Source organism: Atractosteus spatula, chromosome 5, assembly GCF_055471065.1.
Source record: "Atractosteus spatula isolate fAtrSpa1 chromosome 5, fAtrSpa1.hap1, whole genome shotgun sequence".
Lineage (NCBI taxonomy): Eukaryota > Metazoa > Chordata > Actinopteri > Semionotiformes > Lepisosteidae > Atractosteus > Atractosteus spatula.
In genome coordinates this window covers 36769529-36788600 of record NC_142710.1, presented here as the reverse complement: position 1 = coordinate 36788600, position 19072 = coordinate 36769529, and the positions used below count along the sequence as shown (strand labels likewise).

Here is a 19072-nt window from a genome sequence, read left to right as displayed (position 1 = left end):
CTAGAATTGTGCTGTATAAAAATGAAAAATGGTGCATTTCTTAACGACTGTGCTTGTGTTTATTTTCTCATCTGTTTTTTTTTGTTGTTTTTGAATGCAATTAACATTGCATTTTAAAAGCCCGTTTTCTTCCCGGTCTATAAGAATGAATTGATTTTGTTTCACGTACTGTATGTGCTGAAAATAAATTCCTTTATATGTAGGTCTGTACATCTGTACTGTACCAAACACGGCAGCTAAATGCAGAGAAAATAAAGAAATGCAAGGTTTCTCATGGGTGAAAAATGTTTTTATCATTCAACTAATATGGATTTAAAAAATATGTAATTCTTCTTATTATGGACAAACTTGGATATAATGCACAGACAGTATTGAAGAGAATACTGCATGTTGGGAGTCCACAAGCGTACTGTGAAAGATTTAAATGGATCATGCACTGAGCACTATTTTCTTTTAAAAAGTCTGCCAGAGGTAATCAATTTCTGAGTAGAAGAAAAGGACAGAGAACCTGTGTAAAGTTGCAGCACGGCTTAGAAACACAATAGCCATTTTCTCTGAGATTATAGAGCTGCAAATCAACAATGGTAAAAGAAACACTGTGAGCAGCTTTTGAGACCAGTATGGTAATAAAATGCAGTTTATTAAATGAGTCCTTATAACCTTAAATATGATATTATGTATATTATATATATATGAATTATATTTAATTATCAAATAATTCTAGATATCTGAAGGCATAGGTGATACAGAACAGAAGGCCTTTAAATGTTATTATTATTATATATAGAAACTTTAAGAACTAGAATCAAGGTGAGCTGTGCAGAGGACAACAAATTCACAGGGAAAATATTGCACCTTCCCAAAGATGATAGCAAGATCATAGCAAGCTCACACCTGAAGAAGGCTCCACGGCCGAAACGTTGTGTTCTCTTTCTTCTTTTTTTCAGCATGGAATAAACCTATTACTTGTTCCTTTGCAGCCTACGCATGCTGACGCAGCTACCCACCTGAACTATGATAGCAAGATAACACCTTTCAGTTACACAAGAATTACTGACATTTCCTGTTCGCATATAACATGAGAAAGTGTTGAGTAAGGATAAGTGTTACTAAAAATGTTTAGTATTGTTTTTAAACAATAAAAAAGATACAGGTTAGAGGTTTGCCCATTTTGCTTATTTGATTGCTAGAGGTTTAATGTTCTAAGAATTCCATCTAGCCTTTTTTCAAAGGGTGCCAGAATCAGCAAGCTTTGAAGGATTTTGGATATCTCAATCAGGTCCCCAAATTAATTTTACATGTCAAAATTTGGTATCCTTTTTGGGAATTTATAACGGTGAAATTCTGAATTCTAGTTAAAGTTCATCTCGTCCCCAATGACCAAAACATTTTAAAAGATACCTTTCTCTTCTCAAGAACACTTACTCTAATGATAGTCTGGTCTGGTTTACTGGCAGTGTGCAGGAATGTCTTGAATTTCAGATGTTACTTAATTGGAAGACAACTGATAAAGTGTGGCGAGATGCAAAAAGTCATGAAAAATAGGAGAAATGTTTTGTCGGAAGTGATTAGTGTCCGCTGCTGTACGGAGAATGTATTTTTTCCTCATAACTACTTTGATTTAAGAAGATAAAATGCTGAAGTCAAAACTTCAGCATTATACCTTCTGAAGTCCAGATGCAGTTTTAGTGCATTTCATAACACCATCAAATGCAGTTGGCTGTATTTCCATGACACGCAGAATTGAACTAGATAAAGATGAATAACCTGCATAGAGTTCTTCAGCTCTGTAGCTACTTAATATCACTTTTGTTGGCTGAGTTATCTTTACATCTCTCGCTTCGGCAGAAATGTTTGAGCCACAATGACAAACTTGCTCATTAATATTGCCAAGGAAACTGGGCTGCTGTGACCTTTGTGCTGCTGGGCAATGAGTTCTGTAGCTGCATGAAGCAATACACAGGCTTTAAAACCTGTTTTAAAAGCATGATGTTTTATAAAGGAACCCATTGTAATGCATTGATGTGCATGCTGTATATGTATGTGGCTTTTACTTCACATTATAAGATGTTGTTTATCTGTTTAGATGTAGACATTGAGAGTAAACGTAAGACCCAAAATAGTAGATGGAACTTTGGGTTATGCAGAGAGCTAAAAATGGATGTGTTCTGAACAGAATCTTATTGAACACAGTCCCTTCACCTTTTTTGGAACCCCTATTATAGTAGATGGCCTCTGAAATTCCATGCTCCCATGGAAACCAGTTCAGATTTCAGGCTTTTAGATGGATTGTTCTTCCCATAAAAGAAGAAAAAACTTTTATCTACAAGATCCCCAGTGTTGCTACCTGTTGCTGCCTTTTGCAAAATGAACCTCTATAAGTCTGATTAATGACATTATGTCTTCAATTCTATGGCATACTTTTTCTGAGTGCATTGATAAACTTACAAACTTCTATCAGCTATGTCTTAAATGGTTTTGTGAAAAGTTCTTTCAGGAATCACCGAATACAGTCGTTTTAGAGCTTTTACGATGAGAAGTTAGAAATCCGTTTGTATTGTTCTTTTAGGATGTGGATTTTTGCAGAGTAGGGTGGGACCCAAGTCAGACACAAGGCAGGGAGTGACAGTGTTTAGATACGTTTGGTGAAAGATCCCTAAGATCTCCATGGAATTTAGACTGGGGGTCGGGACAATGGTCGGGTTGTAAGGGGAGAAGGCCAAAACATGGAACTGGATTTTAAATTCGGCTCGATCATCACTCGCTTTAGAATTGCGTGGTGCTCCACTTATCCATTCCGTACGAGCGACTGATCATGCGGTCTTGTAGGTCTCAAAACACAAACCAGATTTGCTAACAATTTACCGCTGTCTGGCGTGATTCTAATGGCGAAGTGTATGTAGTTACATTAAGTTATCCTGTTTTTTTTATTTACACACTGTGAGAGGTTTGTTATTTTGGATACGTGTCTGGGTGCACGTTCATGTTATCTACCAGATGTTATGGGTGTGATGCGTGTATTTAATCACTTGTCTAGGATTCCGTGTAATCCCATACTCTAAAACAGCCTGTTGTCTTGTTCGTGGGTTCCGTAGGATCCAGTTCCGGGCTTTGATCGCCGCAGCAGCGCGTCCAATCAGTTGTGTGTAATCCTGGTGGTTCCCAGCTATTCAGATGTTAATATGCTCATCAAGGAGTTTCTGTTGAAAGAATGAAGGATCAATGAGGATACACTGTGGCGGAGTGTCAAAGGGAGTTTTTTCAGTTTTAAAAGCCTCTTTTTTGAAGTCATTTTGTGCACGGGGGAGATAATGGGATTCGTTACACCTGCGGATTTGGAGATAGTATAGTATCTGTTTGAGGCAGCGCTATCAGGTAACGAAAGAAACCTTCGATTTTTTTTTAAACCTACGCTGTACCGCAGGATGGAGAAAAATACAATTTAGTTTCATGCACAAGTTTTTCGCTGAGTCAAACTTTTAAAAAGTTTGAAGTTATTCAGTTAGATTTTAAATGCTCCTTGTAAATCGTGTAAATTGTACCTTATTGTTGAAAAAAATGAAAAAACCTAAATAGTAAAAGTCTTCAGAAGACAAATGGAACTAAAGGTTTTTTTACATCATGGTGTTCTCTGGCCATCGAATAGCGCTGCAATTCTTTCATGTTTAGAGTCACGTTTGCTTTGAAGAAAACCGCTTTCGAAACCAGTGTACGACCGGGTGGACTCATTGAGTGTGAACTTGAACGTTGTTAACAAGGCTCTTCTTTGAAGGATGCAAGATCTACATTTTTATATGCGAGAAAACAGCATAATAATAGGTTGGCAGAGCTAACTAGTGAAAACAAGGCTGTTGTGCATTGCTATTACTTCAGCTGTTTAAAATTATTTATACTGTTTTTTGGTAATATAAGACTAACATATTTAAATATAATGTGAAGTTTGTAAAACACGGCGCTTCATTTTGCTCTGAAGCGTGCACCATTATGACACTAGATTGGCAGTTGTTGACTAAGTTTTATCACTTAGATACAATAGTCGTTTTTTTCACTTTCAAGTCACTGTCTTTAGATTAATGTTTAAATAGAATATAAGTTATGAACCGTAGCTGTAACAGATGCAGAGAAATGAGACCGTTCCAATTATATTGGTCTTGGAATCTGAATTATGTTATGTTAAAAATATTTTCATTCATTTTATTCTGCAGTAGTTTTGGTAGTGATTGGTGACAAGTCATGACGTGGTGTAGGTGTGCTATCTTTTTTTCAACATCAAGATAGCCACTAAAGGGTCCCAAAACAATTAAATGTTTTCATTTCTAAATACTGTAAACTAGAATTCAAATTTCACCATAGACGTGAGAAAATGGAAGGTAACATATGTCTAGTACAAAAAAATAACGGCTTTTACCAAATACAGCTTTATGAAACTAGTCATTTCAGTAACATTTAAGAGGGGATGAAATGCAGTTATCCATATTTCCGATAATTGTTTTACATTATTATGCAGAAGTGTCTGACCTTTGATGTTTTAACAGTTGGACTGCCAAGGACTATTGTTGGAAGAACTTGGACATGTAATTTCTTTGTTTTTCTTTAAAGTTGGAGGAGTTTTTCTGTGTACTTCAATTAAATGGATGTGGTTATTTGTATCAAATGAAACTGAAACACTATTTATATATTTCAGGGTTAGAAATGGCATTGATGAACCATAGTGAAAGTAAAATGTACACAGTAATGTGTAAAACCTCCAATTTACATAACAAATAAAGACCATTTCCAGGTATGCTCAGCACCATGTTCTGTGATTCAGAACAAGGCAACAAATGTGATGTACTGTGAAGCGGCCTTTACATCGTAAACAAGCAGGCTTTTGAATACATCTCTCTTAATCCAATAGAAATATTGCTCTCAACTTCGAGGCAGTTTCGCCAACAAATACAACTTGTTAACTCTACACAAAGGTCATGCTGGAACTTTTCTGGGGTGAAATGTCTGCTGCACAATCTGTACGTATTTGCTCATACATCACTTTACATTAGCTATTACAGTGACTAGTGAGCAGGAAGGGCGGCTTCATGTCGTATTTTGTGGGAACTCTCAATCTCGCCTATGCCGAGACCAGGCAACATTCAACAATATGGCAGCTATACAGTACTTTCACAAAGTTCACGGTTTATTTTGTACTTTGTAAAATTCTGCAATACTGTCAATTAATTTTGTTACCAAGATTTAATAACCAGTCAGAGAAACTTGAACTATAGTTCCCCTTTAAATCTAAAAAAATTTGGTCAGAACTTACCAAATGAAGATATAGGCCAATGGATTGGTGTAAAATCTTTAGACTCCCCTTGTATATTACCTTTATATTGTCTGTAATACAGATGATCTCTTTATGAGAGTAGATTTTCACTTATTTTTACAATAAAGTGCTGAGGATACTGTTGGTGGTAATAAATAGTTCAGTTTGTTTATAAATGAATGCACAATAACTGAAAAGGTCAACAGTACAAAAGCAGTTTGGATCGTCATAGGTTATTGAAACAGGTCAGCATTTTAACTCCCACTCTTAATGATATAGTTCTGAAATTGTTAGGACTTTTATTGAATCCAGAGCTGGGAACACTGTCGCACAGTGGTCTATTTAAGAAAACTAACAATGCCAGAGCTAGTTATTTCCAGTAAATGTCAGCATTAATACTGATCCTATTGTTCATGTCTGGGATTAAGTGTTTAACTATTCACCAGACTGTATAATATACAGTATACAGTATTTTCACATGTGAATGGAAGGATACATCAGGATATAGCCTCAGTGTATTGATTCAGTACTTCTTCATTTAAATAGTCTTAAGTGTCTATAACAGTGAATTCTTTAGTTTTAATCTGGTTATATTCTGTCAATTCTCTCAAAGAAGTTGATAGATTCTGTTTATGAAAGTTCCTTCCCGAGGCTAGGATTTTACATTTTATGGGTAGTAAGTTAGTACTGAATGAAAATTTACATTATCTTGTAGTAGTTTGTCTCAGAGATCTGAGATCAAACTGAGACTATAGGTTACATTCTGTTTCTCTGGACTCTAGATTAAACTCTGGCATTGAGGGGAAAAGAATCTCAAAGTTATGCTTTGCAGTAGAATTTAAAAATTTTGACAGCGGCTGAGTATTGTATAGATTTGCTTCATGATTGGTGGTGCTCCACAGGAGAAGACAATCGTCCATTGTGCGGTTTAAAAAAGCGCAGCGCAAGAGATTTTTTTTTGTAGGCTAAATGTTCTCAATGGAAGGCACAGGCTGAAGTATTTGAAGCAAATTCAGTGGAGTATGAGGCGGCATGGCAGGGCGGTGGTTAGTATTGCTGCCTTGCAGTGCTGGGGCTCAGGGTTCAATTTCGGGGTTGTTATCTGCATGGAGTTTGTATGTTCTCCCCGTCTTTGTGTGGGTTTCTTCCAGGTGCTCCTGTTTCCTCCTATAGTCCAAAGACATGCTAGTAAGTTAATTGGCTTCTGGAAAAACTGGCAGTGGTTTCAGTGTGTGCTTGTCTCTGTCAATGGTGCACTGCAATGGAATGGGGTCCCGTCCAGGGTATATCCTGCCTCATGCCCTTTGATTACTCTTTTCAGATGGAATAACATTCATAAATTAATAAAATACAGTTTGTAAAATTAAGGAAATTTGAAATTGTGGTTTTGTAGTCATTGGAAATATTAATTGTAGTTGCTTTTAGATCTACATTTACAACAATTTCTGCAGTGACAAGTAAGGTGACTTTCTTCATTGATTTTAATATGGTTTGTCTCAGTTCACTAAAAGCTTTTACAGTTAAGCAAGTTCAGAAAGACTGTTTTATCAAATCAATGCATGTTCCATTTTTTTAAAATCTTTATCACCATTTGCATGAAGAAAGGTTATCTCCATCCCAATTTATGGAGGAAAACTCAGTAAATTCTTTTGATTTTATGTTTTTAATTTTAGAACTGGCAGGTAATTTTTCTTTATAGCCACCCAACCCTTGTTTTTATATCTCGGCTTGCAGCTGCTAACCCTGCAACCGCACACGGGAGAATGAGGAAGTGTACACAGACTCCTCCCACTTTAAAGCCATTCACCCTTAATTGAGCACATCACAGACACCATAGTCCATACCGGAGGATCAGTGTTGATTGGAGGAGAGGCATGTCTGTCACCATCAGTACCACATGACCGCGACCCCTCGGGAGGGGTTGCTGTGTAATTGGGAACTGAGGGGAGTCCTGGCTAATGAAGCCCAAGCTACCTAAGCCACTTGGGAGGCCCCGTTGGTTTTATTTTTCTCATTAAAACCTTTATTTATCTTATGCTTGGTTTACACAACCAGCAGGCAGTAAATTAAGGAGAGCTGTATAGAAAATATTAAATTGTGAGGCAGGTGGTCTGAGGATCAGACAGCCCCCTCCTGCTGTAGACACATATTGGGCCAGAAATCTGGAACACTGTCTAGAGTGAACTTAACTAGGGATTCAAAAGGAGTGAAGGATTTTCATCCTGGAAAATGCAGTCAAAATGTTCCCTTTAAAACACTTTGTAGGGATTATTTTGTTTACAGTTTAACTTACACTAAAATCATCTCACAAATGTTTTTGTAAAGCTTCTCTTAGCTGCAGTGTATTTACAGTAACCTTTTTTGTTTTTTGTGTCTGTCTAATTGAAAAATGACTTTGGACAAAACTCTTATAGTGTATGAACGGATCAATCCACAGTGTACAGGATTAGAACATTTTAAACCTCTATGCTGTATGATGTTGTAGGATAAATATCAGCATGCTGTTGCTATCCACTAGAGCAATTTCTACATCACTTTCCCATAATCCTTTCATCTCAAATTCCTGTTATTGTTTTTCACTACTCTTCCTTCCATCCTAAAACTCTTACATACCTGTGACTGGTATCTTACTCTTACCTGTGACAGTGTGTTACTAACCTACAAACCAGTTTCGCAAAGTTATACCCTTCCACTACTAAAAATCTTCTTACTTTCTCACATTTACTAAGTCCTTCTATGCCGTGCTGAGACTGATTTTAAAAACCAAGTCCTTAAAATCCAACCTCTTTTCATATCTTTCATACTGCATTGTCAGGTCCTTTGCCTTAACCATGGACAGAACATCAGTACCAGGTGGAATTAAACTTCCAGAACCACCGTACACACCTAGCAGTTTCTGTAGTCGTGGAACCTTCAAACCATTTTCACAAAGTTATCATTTTCTTTAGTTCCTTCCAACCCAAATACTATGAACTTTCTTCTCTTCTCTGTATTTCTCTTTATTTCTCTTGGTTTAATCTGTATCACCCGCAAATACATATCCAACAGCATAGCCATGCATCATCATATTTTTCCAGTGACTTCATCTATTACATATCTTCTAGAAAGTGCAATGCCATTTTCATTGGAGAAACTGGAAGCGGACTGCCTAACCATTCCAGGAGTAGTCAGCATAGTTAGGATTGGAGATCTCTCCAAACTGATGAATTGCTAGCTCTCCCAACTATAATTACACTGTTTTTCTACCTGCATCATAACAAAGGGTTTGAAAGACTCACAATCCTATCCAATAATTGTATAATTTCTCTCTATATATCTCCATTCATTTGCAGATTTCTGCATTCCACATTTCCATTGGCGTTTTTCTCCCAGACTTTCATATCTGTAGACACTTTATCTTCCCCTACCTAATCTCACAGTGTCTATCTTTCAGACTCCTTAGCCTTATATTCCTGCTTTCTTCCCCTTTTCATCCAATATAACTTTGAAAGTAAACAGTTTTTAACATTTTTGCAGAAAAACTTCTTTTGATGCAGATAATGTTTTGGAATTTTGAAGCGGTATAACATTCTTAAATGTTTGATTTTATTTCAATTTTTTTTTCTCAATACGTAAACGTATAACAATTTTTTATTTTTGTCTTTTATTTATACTTATTCATGCGCAGTGAAAGTTAGTCTGATGTTCCACACATGTAAGAACATAAGACTACAAACAATAGTCCTTTTGACTATTTGGTATTTAATAGTTAATTGATCCAAGGATCTCCTCCAGCTGTTTCTTGAAAGATGCCAGGGTATCAGGTTCAACAACATGGCTGGATAGCTTGGTCCATACTCTCACAACTCTTTCGGTAGAAGTCCTTTTTAAATGCTATTCCATGTAGTTTCCAATTGTTTCACTCTTCATTTTGAAGAAGTTCTCTTGGTTGACTGCTTCATTGCCTTTGAGAGTCTTGAATACTTGTATCAGGTCACGTTGTAGTCTTTGTTCAAGATTTAACAGAATGGATCTTGTTGCCTTTCTCTGGACTGATTCTAGAGCAGCAATATCCTTTTTGTAATGTGGTTTCCAAAATTGTACACAGTATTGTAAATGATGCCCATCTAGTGCATACAATTTACAATATACAATTTTAACATGGCATCCCTTGATTTGAATTCTACAGTTTCCACTGTATAGCCAAACATTTTTGCCATTGTATTGCTTCTCCACAGTAGTTCTAGACATTCGTCTGACTGGAGGAATATGTGCTTAACCTGCAATGTTTTCTGTCTGATGTGAACAAAGAAAACAGGAGACGTACCCATCCCATAAGTAATATTTATTTTACCAACAGTGTGAGGTTAGTCTGATTAGCAGAATATAATGCATATTCAAAAATGGAGATCCTTATCCTATTTACAAAGCCTGCACCCTCATGCAATTTTAATATTTTAAACATTTTTGGACAAAAAAAGATGGTTTCTTCATCCATTGTGGTGGTGTTCATAGTTCTAATCTTACATGGAGAAAAAACAGAAAAGCCCCCACATGAAGTACTAATTGAATGTTATTGTTTAACAGCACACAATTAACTAGTTCCTGACTGGTTTCCAGCTTTCACCTTGCTGTGAAAACAGCTTGCTTTATCTCCCAGTGAGCTGTAAAAGTCCAAGGCTTCAGTTTTTCAGCAGCTCACAGCACATGGTGAGCTCTCAGCGTATGGATTTCACCTTCCATTCTCAAGTATTGAGGACTAAAAAATTGCCAAGAGTTTGACAAAAGGATGTTTAGGACTTTTGGGAAAAAAAGATACATAAACATCAACTTGAAACCAAAAAGGTCATAAAGATAAGGCATCTTCCTCTTGCGGTCAGTAAACATTACAATTGTATTCTTCAAAAGCTGGCTTTTCTGTACACAGTGTAAACCACCTGCGTGGGCTTTGATGTGAAGTATTGATGAAGTTTATTATATCAATAGGAAATTGTCCTCTGGTTGGTCTTTGCATGCAGACAGCATCTGCAACCTAATGCAAAGCATGCATCTGCAGATGTATGGCAGGTACTGCTTATTAAGATGGCTAGTCAGACTCCTGACCTGTGACTTTGACAATGTCTGTGTCGTGTTTGCTCAATAAAATGTCAACGCATCTGTTAAAACAGTGGTTCTCAAACTGTGGTACGCGTACCTGCAGTGGTACGCGGAGTGCCGCCAGGTGGTACGCCAAATGACCCTGGAACTGTGTTGTGTGCGCTGAAAAATCGGGACGGGTTTTCATATTTTGTATTTTAATACGTGTCGAATACGCAGCCTACGTACTACGATACAGCGCACACTAATACTTCAGTGGACACAAGAGATACTCTGTAATTCTATACCACTCTATAGGAATGCGTGCTACGGACGCAAGTGACCAATTGTATTTAAAAAAAAGCTACTGTATCTCCAGCAAATAGGGAGGTAAGAGAATGTGTGTGATTTTGGAACAATGCCAACGTTGTAAACACAGGAATGCATGGAAATACGTGCTAAGAACGCTGGTAATCTTGTGAGCACAGGAAAGCGTGATAGATAACAGAAAAATATTTAAGAACTGTTCTAAGTTAATTTGAGAAAAATACACCGAGCGTCTCTGTGTTTCGCTCCCATGCGCATGAAATAAAAACTTAAATACGGAAATAAAAACGGAAACGCGGAAAAATGCAAACTTGCGGATTGCTAAAGCAGGTAAGCCACACTATTAGGTGTGGAGAAAAAGCTGCTAAACAGCTCGACCTGCTGCCCCTCCAAAAGACACAGTCACTCATAGAATTATTGAAATTAAGTATTATATCGAAAGTACGCTGATAGAGCGCGTTAAGATGAGCAGATGTTTTTCACTGCAATTAGATGAGCCTGTAGTCGATTTGGCCAATTTGCTCGTTTACGTTAGATACGGGTTTGAGGGTACGTCCCGTGAGGACTTTCTGTTCTGTAAACCGCTACCAACAGTAACTACAGAAGAGCACATATTTCAGCTTCTGAATGAATTTATCGAAGAGAATGGCATCGACTGGATAAAATGTGTCGGAGTTTGTACAGACTGTGCTAGAGCAATGACAAGCCGACATAACGGTGTAGTTGCACGAATTAGAGAGGTTGCTCCAGAAATGAATGGACGCATTGCAACATCCACCGCGAGACCTTTGCCGTCAAGAAAATGCCTGACAATTTAAAATCTGTTAGACTCTGTTGTGAATTGTATCAAGGCTCGAAAAATTAATTCACATCTGTTTTGCTCGACCAAACAGGCTCACCCCTCTGACTGAAATGGTGCTTTTTTATTATCATTTTTATTTGTTGTTGTTACTGTTTTTTTTCTGTAAAACACTTTGAGAAGCCACCTTTAAAGGCGCTACAAAATTTATTATTATAATATTTATTATATGTATGTGTGAGTGTGTGTGCACTCGCGCTCATGTTGGTCCTTGAGAATTTCTGGGGTTCCTATGAGCTGATGACTTGTAGGTGGTACTTGGATGCTTTGGTTGGATTAGGGGTGGTACTTGGTCCAAAAAGTTTGAGAACCACTGTGTTAAAACATTTGTTGCAGTTATGAGTGATAGATTTCTTTTGATCCTCAGTTTATTGGTCACTTGGATTTTTGTCACTCTGTGTTATAGTTAGAGATATATTAAGATGGGTATGAAATTGTATAATTCAAAGGAACAAGTTAAAGGTTTATGCCATGCTGAAAAGAGAAGAAAGGATTTAACGTTTCGGCTGTGCAGCCTTCTTAGGGTGTGAGAGCACACACCCTCTCACACCCAAAGAAGGCTCCACAGCCGAAAAACATTGTTTCCTTTCTTCTCTGTTCAGCATGGAATAAACCTTTAACTTGTTCCCTTGCAGGCTACACATGCTGACGCAGCTCCCTACTTGACCTACTTAATTCAAAGGAAAACCATTTTATTGAAAAAAGTAAAGCTGTCAGTGGAAAATATTTATATCTTCATGCGGGTTAATGGTCCCAAATGTGATTATATGTCACTTTTTTAAGTTGGCTGCTATTTTGAAGAATTTTTAAGGTGACATTTACTTCCAGAACTGCCACCATCTCAACGTGCTTATGTGGAGAGGCTAGAAGACTGGAATACCACCTTGCTTCTGCAGTGATTTGCATTCTCAGGGAGTGACATTCCAGAAATTCCACACTTTCACTCCAGTTCAAACAGTGCAGATCAGAGCGGAAAAACTCATGTTGCTAACATTAGATTTCATCAGAAAGCATTCGTTTTGATTGTACTTTAAGAAACCCAGGTTAAATTTAAGTTGGCACTTTCTAATCAGCTGGTTTCGATATGAGCAGGCTTCACTGCTAAAAATCTCCATGTTCAAAGAGTACTTTTATTTCCTGTGTTGAGCAACTTCACCTTCCCACAGACTTGCGTTATGCATAAGCCTTTATTCAAACCAGGACTCATCATACCAAGTTCATCATACTTCAAGAGATATTCAGTATATTTGATATGTTATATACCCCACATGATCTCTGCCTTTCTAGAACTTTTATTCCTGAGTTGATTTGAAAGCTCCTTGATCTTGATGATTGCATCTTTGCTTGAAATATAATACCTGACTGAGTGTCCTTAGGGAACCACAAGTACATTTGAAATGAGAACCACAAGTATATTTTTACCCCTAAACATAGCAATTTTAAAAACATAGGATATTTTTCTCCACACCAATTGGGGTAAATACTTACACAATCAACAGATTATAGTTTCCGGTTTCTGTGTTTTAAAGTTTAAAGTATGTTTAAGCATTGAAGTTTTGATTTTAAAATATTTGGTTTAGAAAAATCCTTCTATACCAGTATAAACACGTCTGCAAGGGGCTGCCAGGTGTTTCAAGGCCCTGTCTCTCTGTGACTTTCAGAGATGACACTCCTATCGGCTCAGCCTGCCTCTCTGGACTCAGTCCCAGCGGCAACCACCTCAGACAACCCGGAGCAGAGGATGACAGAGAAGAGGAGCAAGGTCATCCAGGAGCTCCGTCAGACAGAGGTGGATTACATCAAAGACCTGCAGATGTGTGTCAAGGAAATAATTGAGCCCCTTCAGAGGAAACAGGTACTTTTAGGACTGAAACGTGGACTGACCTTTTTTATTCTGGGAAGTCACCTGTTGTCTTATGTAATGTGAATGCAGCTCCAGGGTACTTTACATTGTCCGTTATTGTTTAGGAAGCAGGCAAATTGCAACCATATGCAATACGTTATCAGTTACATGAGAATGTCAAAATCTGTCTCATCATACTTCTGCAGTTCGGCACTGCTTTGACTTTGTAAATGTCTTTTATGTCCATCTTAGCCTAGTAAAGGCTTCAGTCCAACATAATTTGACCTGAATGGTAATTATACTTTTTTGTAATCTTTTTTTTAATATAGGTGCAGAATGTTGACTTTGATGGTCTCTTTGGCAATATTAATGCTGTGATTGATCTCTCCAAACGCCTAAATAAGAGCCTGCAAGAGACGGACTCCATTGGTAAGATTCATGCTCACACTTTTACATTTCATTACAGTGATGTAACTGCAGTTCACATACAGGAAACGTGATGTTTGCTCACATGGTGTAGCTGTTCACTCTGCGTTAGGAGGTTTTTTGCAAAGGATATGTATTTTTCATCTAAAACAGACACTTTTAATCTTAATTTTGAATAATCAGCAATTGATTTATACCTGCTATGGCTATAACTTCTGTTCTGCACAAGAATGAGGACTTGTGAACTCCTTATTGTTAATATTTTCTGTTGGAGCCATCTCATCTTTTTGAAAGTGCTGCAGTACTGTGTAATGGTTCCTTTACTTGGAATAAATTCTACTTGTTAAAACATTCCAAAGCTTTGAAATCACTGTCACTTAATTATAGCCCCAGAAACTGAGTTACAAACAAAACTTGCAGGTTAGAGCTTTTATATATATGTTGAATAGGGAATGTGGACTTGTTTCCAAGTTGTTCATTGTAAGGCATCCCAGACTTCTTCCTTGAAAAATATTAGGATAATTAGAATAATTACAGTTAGAATGCAATGTAATTTGATCGATTCTTGCAGTGTAGAATTCATGTTTAATTTACTTTCATTGTGTAATAAGCTGTATGTATGTACTTGCACCCGCAAGTCAATTTTTAGTACATATTACCTTTTACCTCAGTGTGTAATTTATTAATTGCCTTTTAAGGAGGTGAGATTGTCTGAGTAAAGACACCAGCTTAAATTGGTCCAAAAATAAGTAAAGAAAAGGGTGACCATAACCCTGTAAAGTTGCTTTTGATAATCATAACAACAAAGTAATTGATTTAGGCCATGAAAACATAAACATCATCAATGGTAAGTCTATAGCATTAGTATAGTTTTGAAAACAAGAGCTACAGAAAAATGAAAGAAACTCTTTACCGTATATTATTAGAATTCAGTGGCCAATTACCCATTGCTCAGCTTGTAACTGTCAGCTATACAGTTTTTCTTAAAATACATAAGGGTATTAAAATAGGTATGTGTTTTCCATTTGACAGGAAGGTGTTTTTTGGAGTTCAAGACAGAGATGGAAGACGTGTATAAAGTCTACTGTCAGAATCATGACGATGCGATCTCTCTCCTTGAGGGGTATGAGAAAGACGAAAATATACAGAAGCACATTTTGGAGTGCCTGGAGAGGCTGAGGTAAACTCCTTTTCGAAGGTTTTACTCTTTTCTTTCTTTAAAAGAAAGCCCATCTAAACATCCATACAAATATATGAGGGGGTTGTGTCAAAATATACAGATGTACAAAGCCAAAGCAGCTGGAGAGATGAAGCCACCGGGCGGCATGGTTGGGATGCTTGCGATTGTGTGTCCATCTCCTCAGGTTTTTGCGTTACCAAAAATTCGTAACCACATCCTTAGGTTAAGAATGTGCCCAACCCAGTTTTACTACTACAGAGTAGTTTCTACCAGCCTGTTGATTTGCTGCAGTGGGCAGCTGGTTTGTATCCTTGTATCCTGATACAGTATTTGTTTTAGATTCAGTGGACAGAAGTTCTGCTCTGAACGTGTTTGTGTGTCTCAGTGAAAATCCTAGTAAGGATGGAGGAAAGAGCTTGTGATGTCCAGGTGGCTTGTCTGCTCTATTTAAAGAACTGTGGTGCAGTTAGAGCAATGACATGAATTGCTCCTACCAATGGAACAACTTACAAAGGGAAGAATGTATTCCCTAACACCTGTCTACACCAGAAGGCACCAAAATGGGGACTTCTCCAGAGAATGCATTTAAGCTATCGCGAACAGAAACGGTGGCTGATCTAGCGCCAATTGGTGTGTACTGATGTTCTCCATGGGAACATGTCACATTCACCATGCACAATTTTCATTAATCATTGTTTCAAATGGACAAACATTGTCATCAGCAGGGTAATTCACATACACTTTAAGCAAGAGCTGGACACTTTCAAAGTTCACGGTAACATTTTTTTTTTAATTTGACAAATGACTCAGTGGGAACTGTAATTCAATCTAAGCTTTAATTTTTTGCTGATTTTTCCAGATCAAAAGCTCTTAAAATACTATACCAAACAATCATACAATGGTGTGGACTTGGCTAACATTTCATTTTCTTTTTCAATTCTTGATTTATAGCAATCAGGGCCTAGGGCTTAGGGTTGTGCTCAGGTTCATGTTAGGACCTCCACCAGTGCCTGTTACCAAGCCTCTGAGTCGCTCATATCCTAAAGCTGGAAACATTTAAAATCTTTGATCTTTTTAAAACATCTGTTTTGAGAGGTTTTATCTTATTTAGACCTTTTTGAGGATGGTCATTGAAAGTTTCTCTTATTCTATCGCTGTTAATCAATGACTGCATTCATCAATTAAAGAACTACAGTGAAGAACTTCAGACAGGCTGTAGATGGGATTTACTATGGAATGATATGTTCACAGTGAGGTAGAGTCTCAAAGAACACGGATTTCAGCAAACAGTTTCTCCACCTCTGAGTCACAGAGTGATGGCACTCTGTTTTCCCCCCATTTTTTTCAAAGGATCAGAGAGGCCAGTCGGGACCTGTAGTTCATTTGGTTGCTGGTAGCTAACTAATCCGAAGATCTCACCTATTTCTTGAAAGATGTCAGGTTTTGCTTTCAACAGCATGGCTGGGTAACATGTTCTAGAACGCTCAGGCCTACTTCTTTGGTTAATGTTTATTTGTACTTTCACCAAACACTAAAAATCCAACAACAAAAGTAACCATTTCCCACACCGCACTGTAGTGAAGTGAGAGAAAGGTGGAGAGTGTATAAGTTCAAGCCATGACAGGTTTTCAGAAGAGGTTTGCTTGCGGCGCTGTTGGAGCAGTACACAATAGACGATTTATTACTGATTGAGCTGAGCAGGCTACAGGTGGGGCACATCACTGCCTGAATAAGAGATGTTCCAAGAATGCCTTGTGCAAGAGCTCTGACGTGAGCCATCCATCACATCACTCTTTCAGGTTTTGTGTGTTTCAGACCACACCTTAATTTGCCTGAACAGCTTGGAATCATCAATGTGATTAATCAACTTTAAACCCCCTTGTCTTGCAACAGTGTTTGTCAGGGGAAAGGTGCTCTAACTCTTTCCGTTTCTTTTCCTTTCCCCCACACGATGGCTCCCTTCCCCTCACAGAGCTGTGTATCGCGAGTGGTAAGTCTGCCAGTGTCTGCATGTGCTGCTCTTGACTGCATGCTCTTCTCATTAACCATTTTTAACCACTTTGTTTGGTTTGCTGGTTGTTCCTCCTCTCTTTAGGATTACCTAAGGCCTGAGTCATTGACTGCTGTCAAATTTACGATGCTTGGTGTGGGTTTTAAGCTTGTGAGCGTTCCCAGATTTTTTTGTTTTCTGAAGGCAGATCCGCAGAAGTGTTCTCATACTGTATCTGTTCTGGAATGTTGTTCATTTCCAGAGGGTCATCTAGTGGAAGACTATAGAATTGCTTCATCCTCTTTTTGTCACATGTAGGACAGGATAATGTTTGCAAATTAAAATTCCTGGAGTATTTTTCAAAATAGAAGTAACTAATCTGTTGTATTTAAGTAAATGTATAATGCAAAATTAAAAAAGAGAACTTGCAAGGCATTTGTAGGTCAGTGTCAATTGAAAATACATTTCCAAATCTTCACAACTTGAAAATAGAAAGTATGATAGATAAAACTATGTAGGAGAAAGTATCAGTATTCAAAACAAAAAAAAATGTGGTTTGCTTTAAAAACTGGATCTCCAAAATATTATTTTCATTGTAGAAAAGAATAATGTAGAAAACATAGTAGTGTTTTAATTTGAGCATCAGTGATATCCTTAGTTTAATTTAATAAGGCCCATAATAAAACAATGTTGAACCAGCTGCAAGTTTCAAATGTCGAATTGTGGCTTCTTTCTACCTAAATGAAAATCACTTTTGGAGGTCTTAATTGGGAGGTAGATCAAAGGTTTAATTTAACCTGAACCTAAATGCAGTGAAAGAGAAACTAACATTGTTTTATGCTTTTGCCATAACATGTTACTAGGTCACCCTGCATCTGTGTTTGCCTTAATACTCTGTAGGTAACATTGCACATTTTTGTGTCTTAAAACCAATAAACTAAGGACTCCCTGTATACAGCCCTAATCATAGTTGAGTGTGCGTTCTCAGATTATTGTAGGGTGGCCTATACTGTGTTTATTGCTGGCTTTGGAGAAAGGTGCAGCTGGTAGCATTATAGCCATAAACTCCTCCTCTAAAGGCAGCACATTAGGCGAACGATCTTAAAGTTTAAAGTAACGCGATGGCGCCCTCTACCTGTAAACAGGGGAAAGACCAACTACATCAACGTGGGCTCGTTCCTGATCAAGCCGGTACAGAGAGTGATGCGGTACCCCCTGCTGCTGATGGAGCTGCTGAGCGCCACCCCGGAGTCTCATCACGACAGGGAGCGGCTGGCCGAGGCTCTGCTCGCTGTCAAGGAGATCAATGTCAACATCAACGAGTACAAGCGGAGGAAAGACCTGGGTAAGGACCGGGACACGAGGGGGGAAAAACCAAACTAAAAACAAATTCCAGATCCATTCAGAAAAAGTGAGACGTGTCTCTTTGCTTGCTTTAAATGTTTATTAAAGAGCCCAGGTGTTAAGTTATGGATGTGAATTTGATGGCTTGGTTTAACATATCTGCTTTGCAGAAGCACCCACGTCGCACCAGTCGGGGAGAATTGGGACTTTCTGCTGTTACACTTCTTGTTCATGGAAACAGTTATTCATTCGCTAGTCACTTCTACTCTGAGAACTGTATGTCAACACTCTTTAACTACATGTTGTGTCTGTTGTTTTTATTTTAGCAGCACTCTGGGGTGCTGTGATATAAAAATCATACTGTCGTGACTAGGCCATAGACACTGCACGCACAGCAGAAGACATTTTCCCCCCGAGTCAGTAAAACAAGTGCAGTCTCTGCTAGAAGAGAGAGGTCCTGAACAAGTGGTCTCTGTTGTCTTCCGCAGTTGTGAAGTACAGAAAGGGAGACGAGGACACTCTGATTGACAAAATCTCCAAGCTCAGTATGCACTCCATCATCAAGAAGTCCAACCGCGTCAGCAGCCACCTGAAGCACCTGACTGGGTTTTCTCCCCAGGTACCCTGTTGCTGCGTCTCATCCCTGCATTGCATTCCCCACGGCACAGTCTGGTGTTATGTTAACAATACAACAGCTGTTTGTTAATAGCTTGTTCTATACAAATAAAGTTGAAATTATTTGGTGGTCA

The 19072-nt window shown here is 38.1% G+C and overlaps 1 protein-coding gene across 3 annotated transcripts in view; it reads left to right on the top strand.

Moving 5' to 3' along the window:
• The window catches only part of dnmbp (dynamin binding protein), a 63598-nt gene that overhangs the window by 37397 nt on the left and 7129 nt on the right, over window positions 1–19072 (top strand). For 2 of the 3 annotated variants that reach the window (XM_088916441.1, XM_088916442.1), the window contains exons 5-10: window positions 13202–13395; window positions 13713–13812; window positions 14842–14989; window positions 16962–16979; window positions 18125–18324; window positions 18812–18942. In XM_088916441.1, the coding sequence (XP_088772567.1) occupies window positions 13202–13395; window positions 13713–13812; window positions 14842–14989; window positions 16962–16979; window positions 18125–18324; window positions 18812–18942 (791 nt within the window). The remainder of the gene's footprint in view (window positions 1–13201; window positions 13396–13712; window positions 13813–14841; window positions 14990–16961; window positions 16980–18124; window positions 18325–18811; window positions 18943–19072) is intronic. The other variant, XM_088916443.1, reaches the window with a different exon arrangement.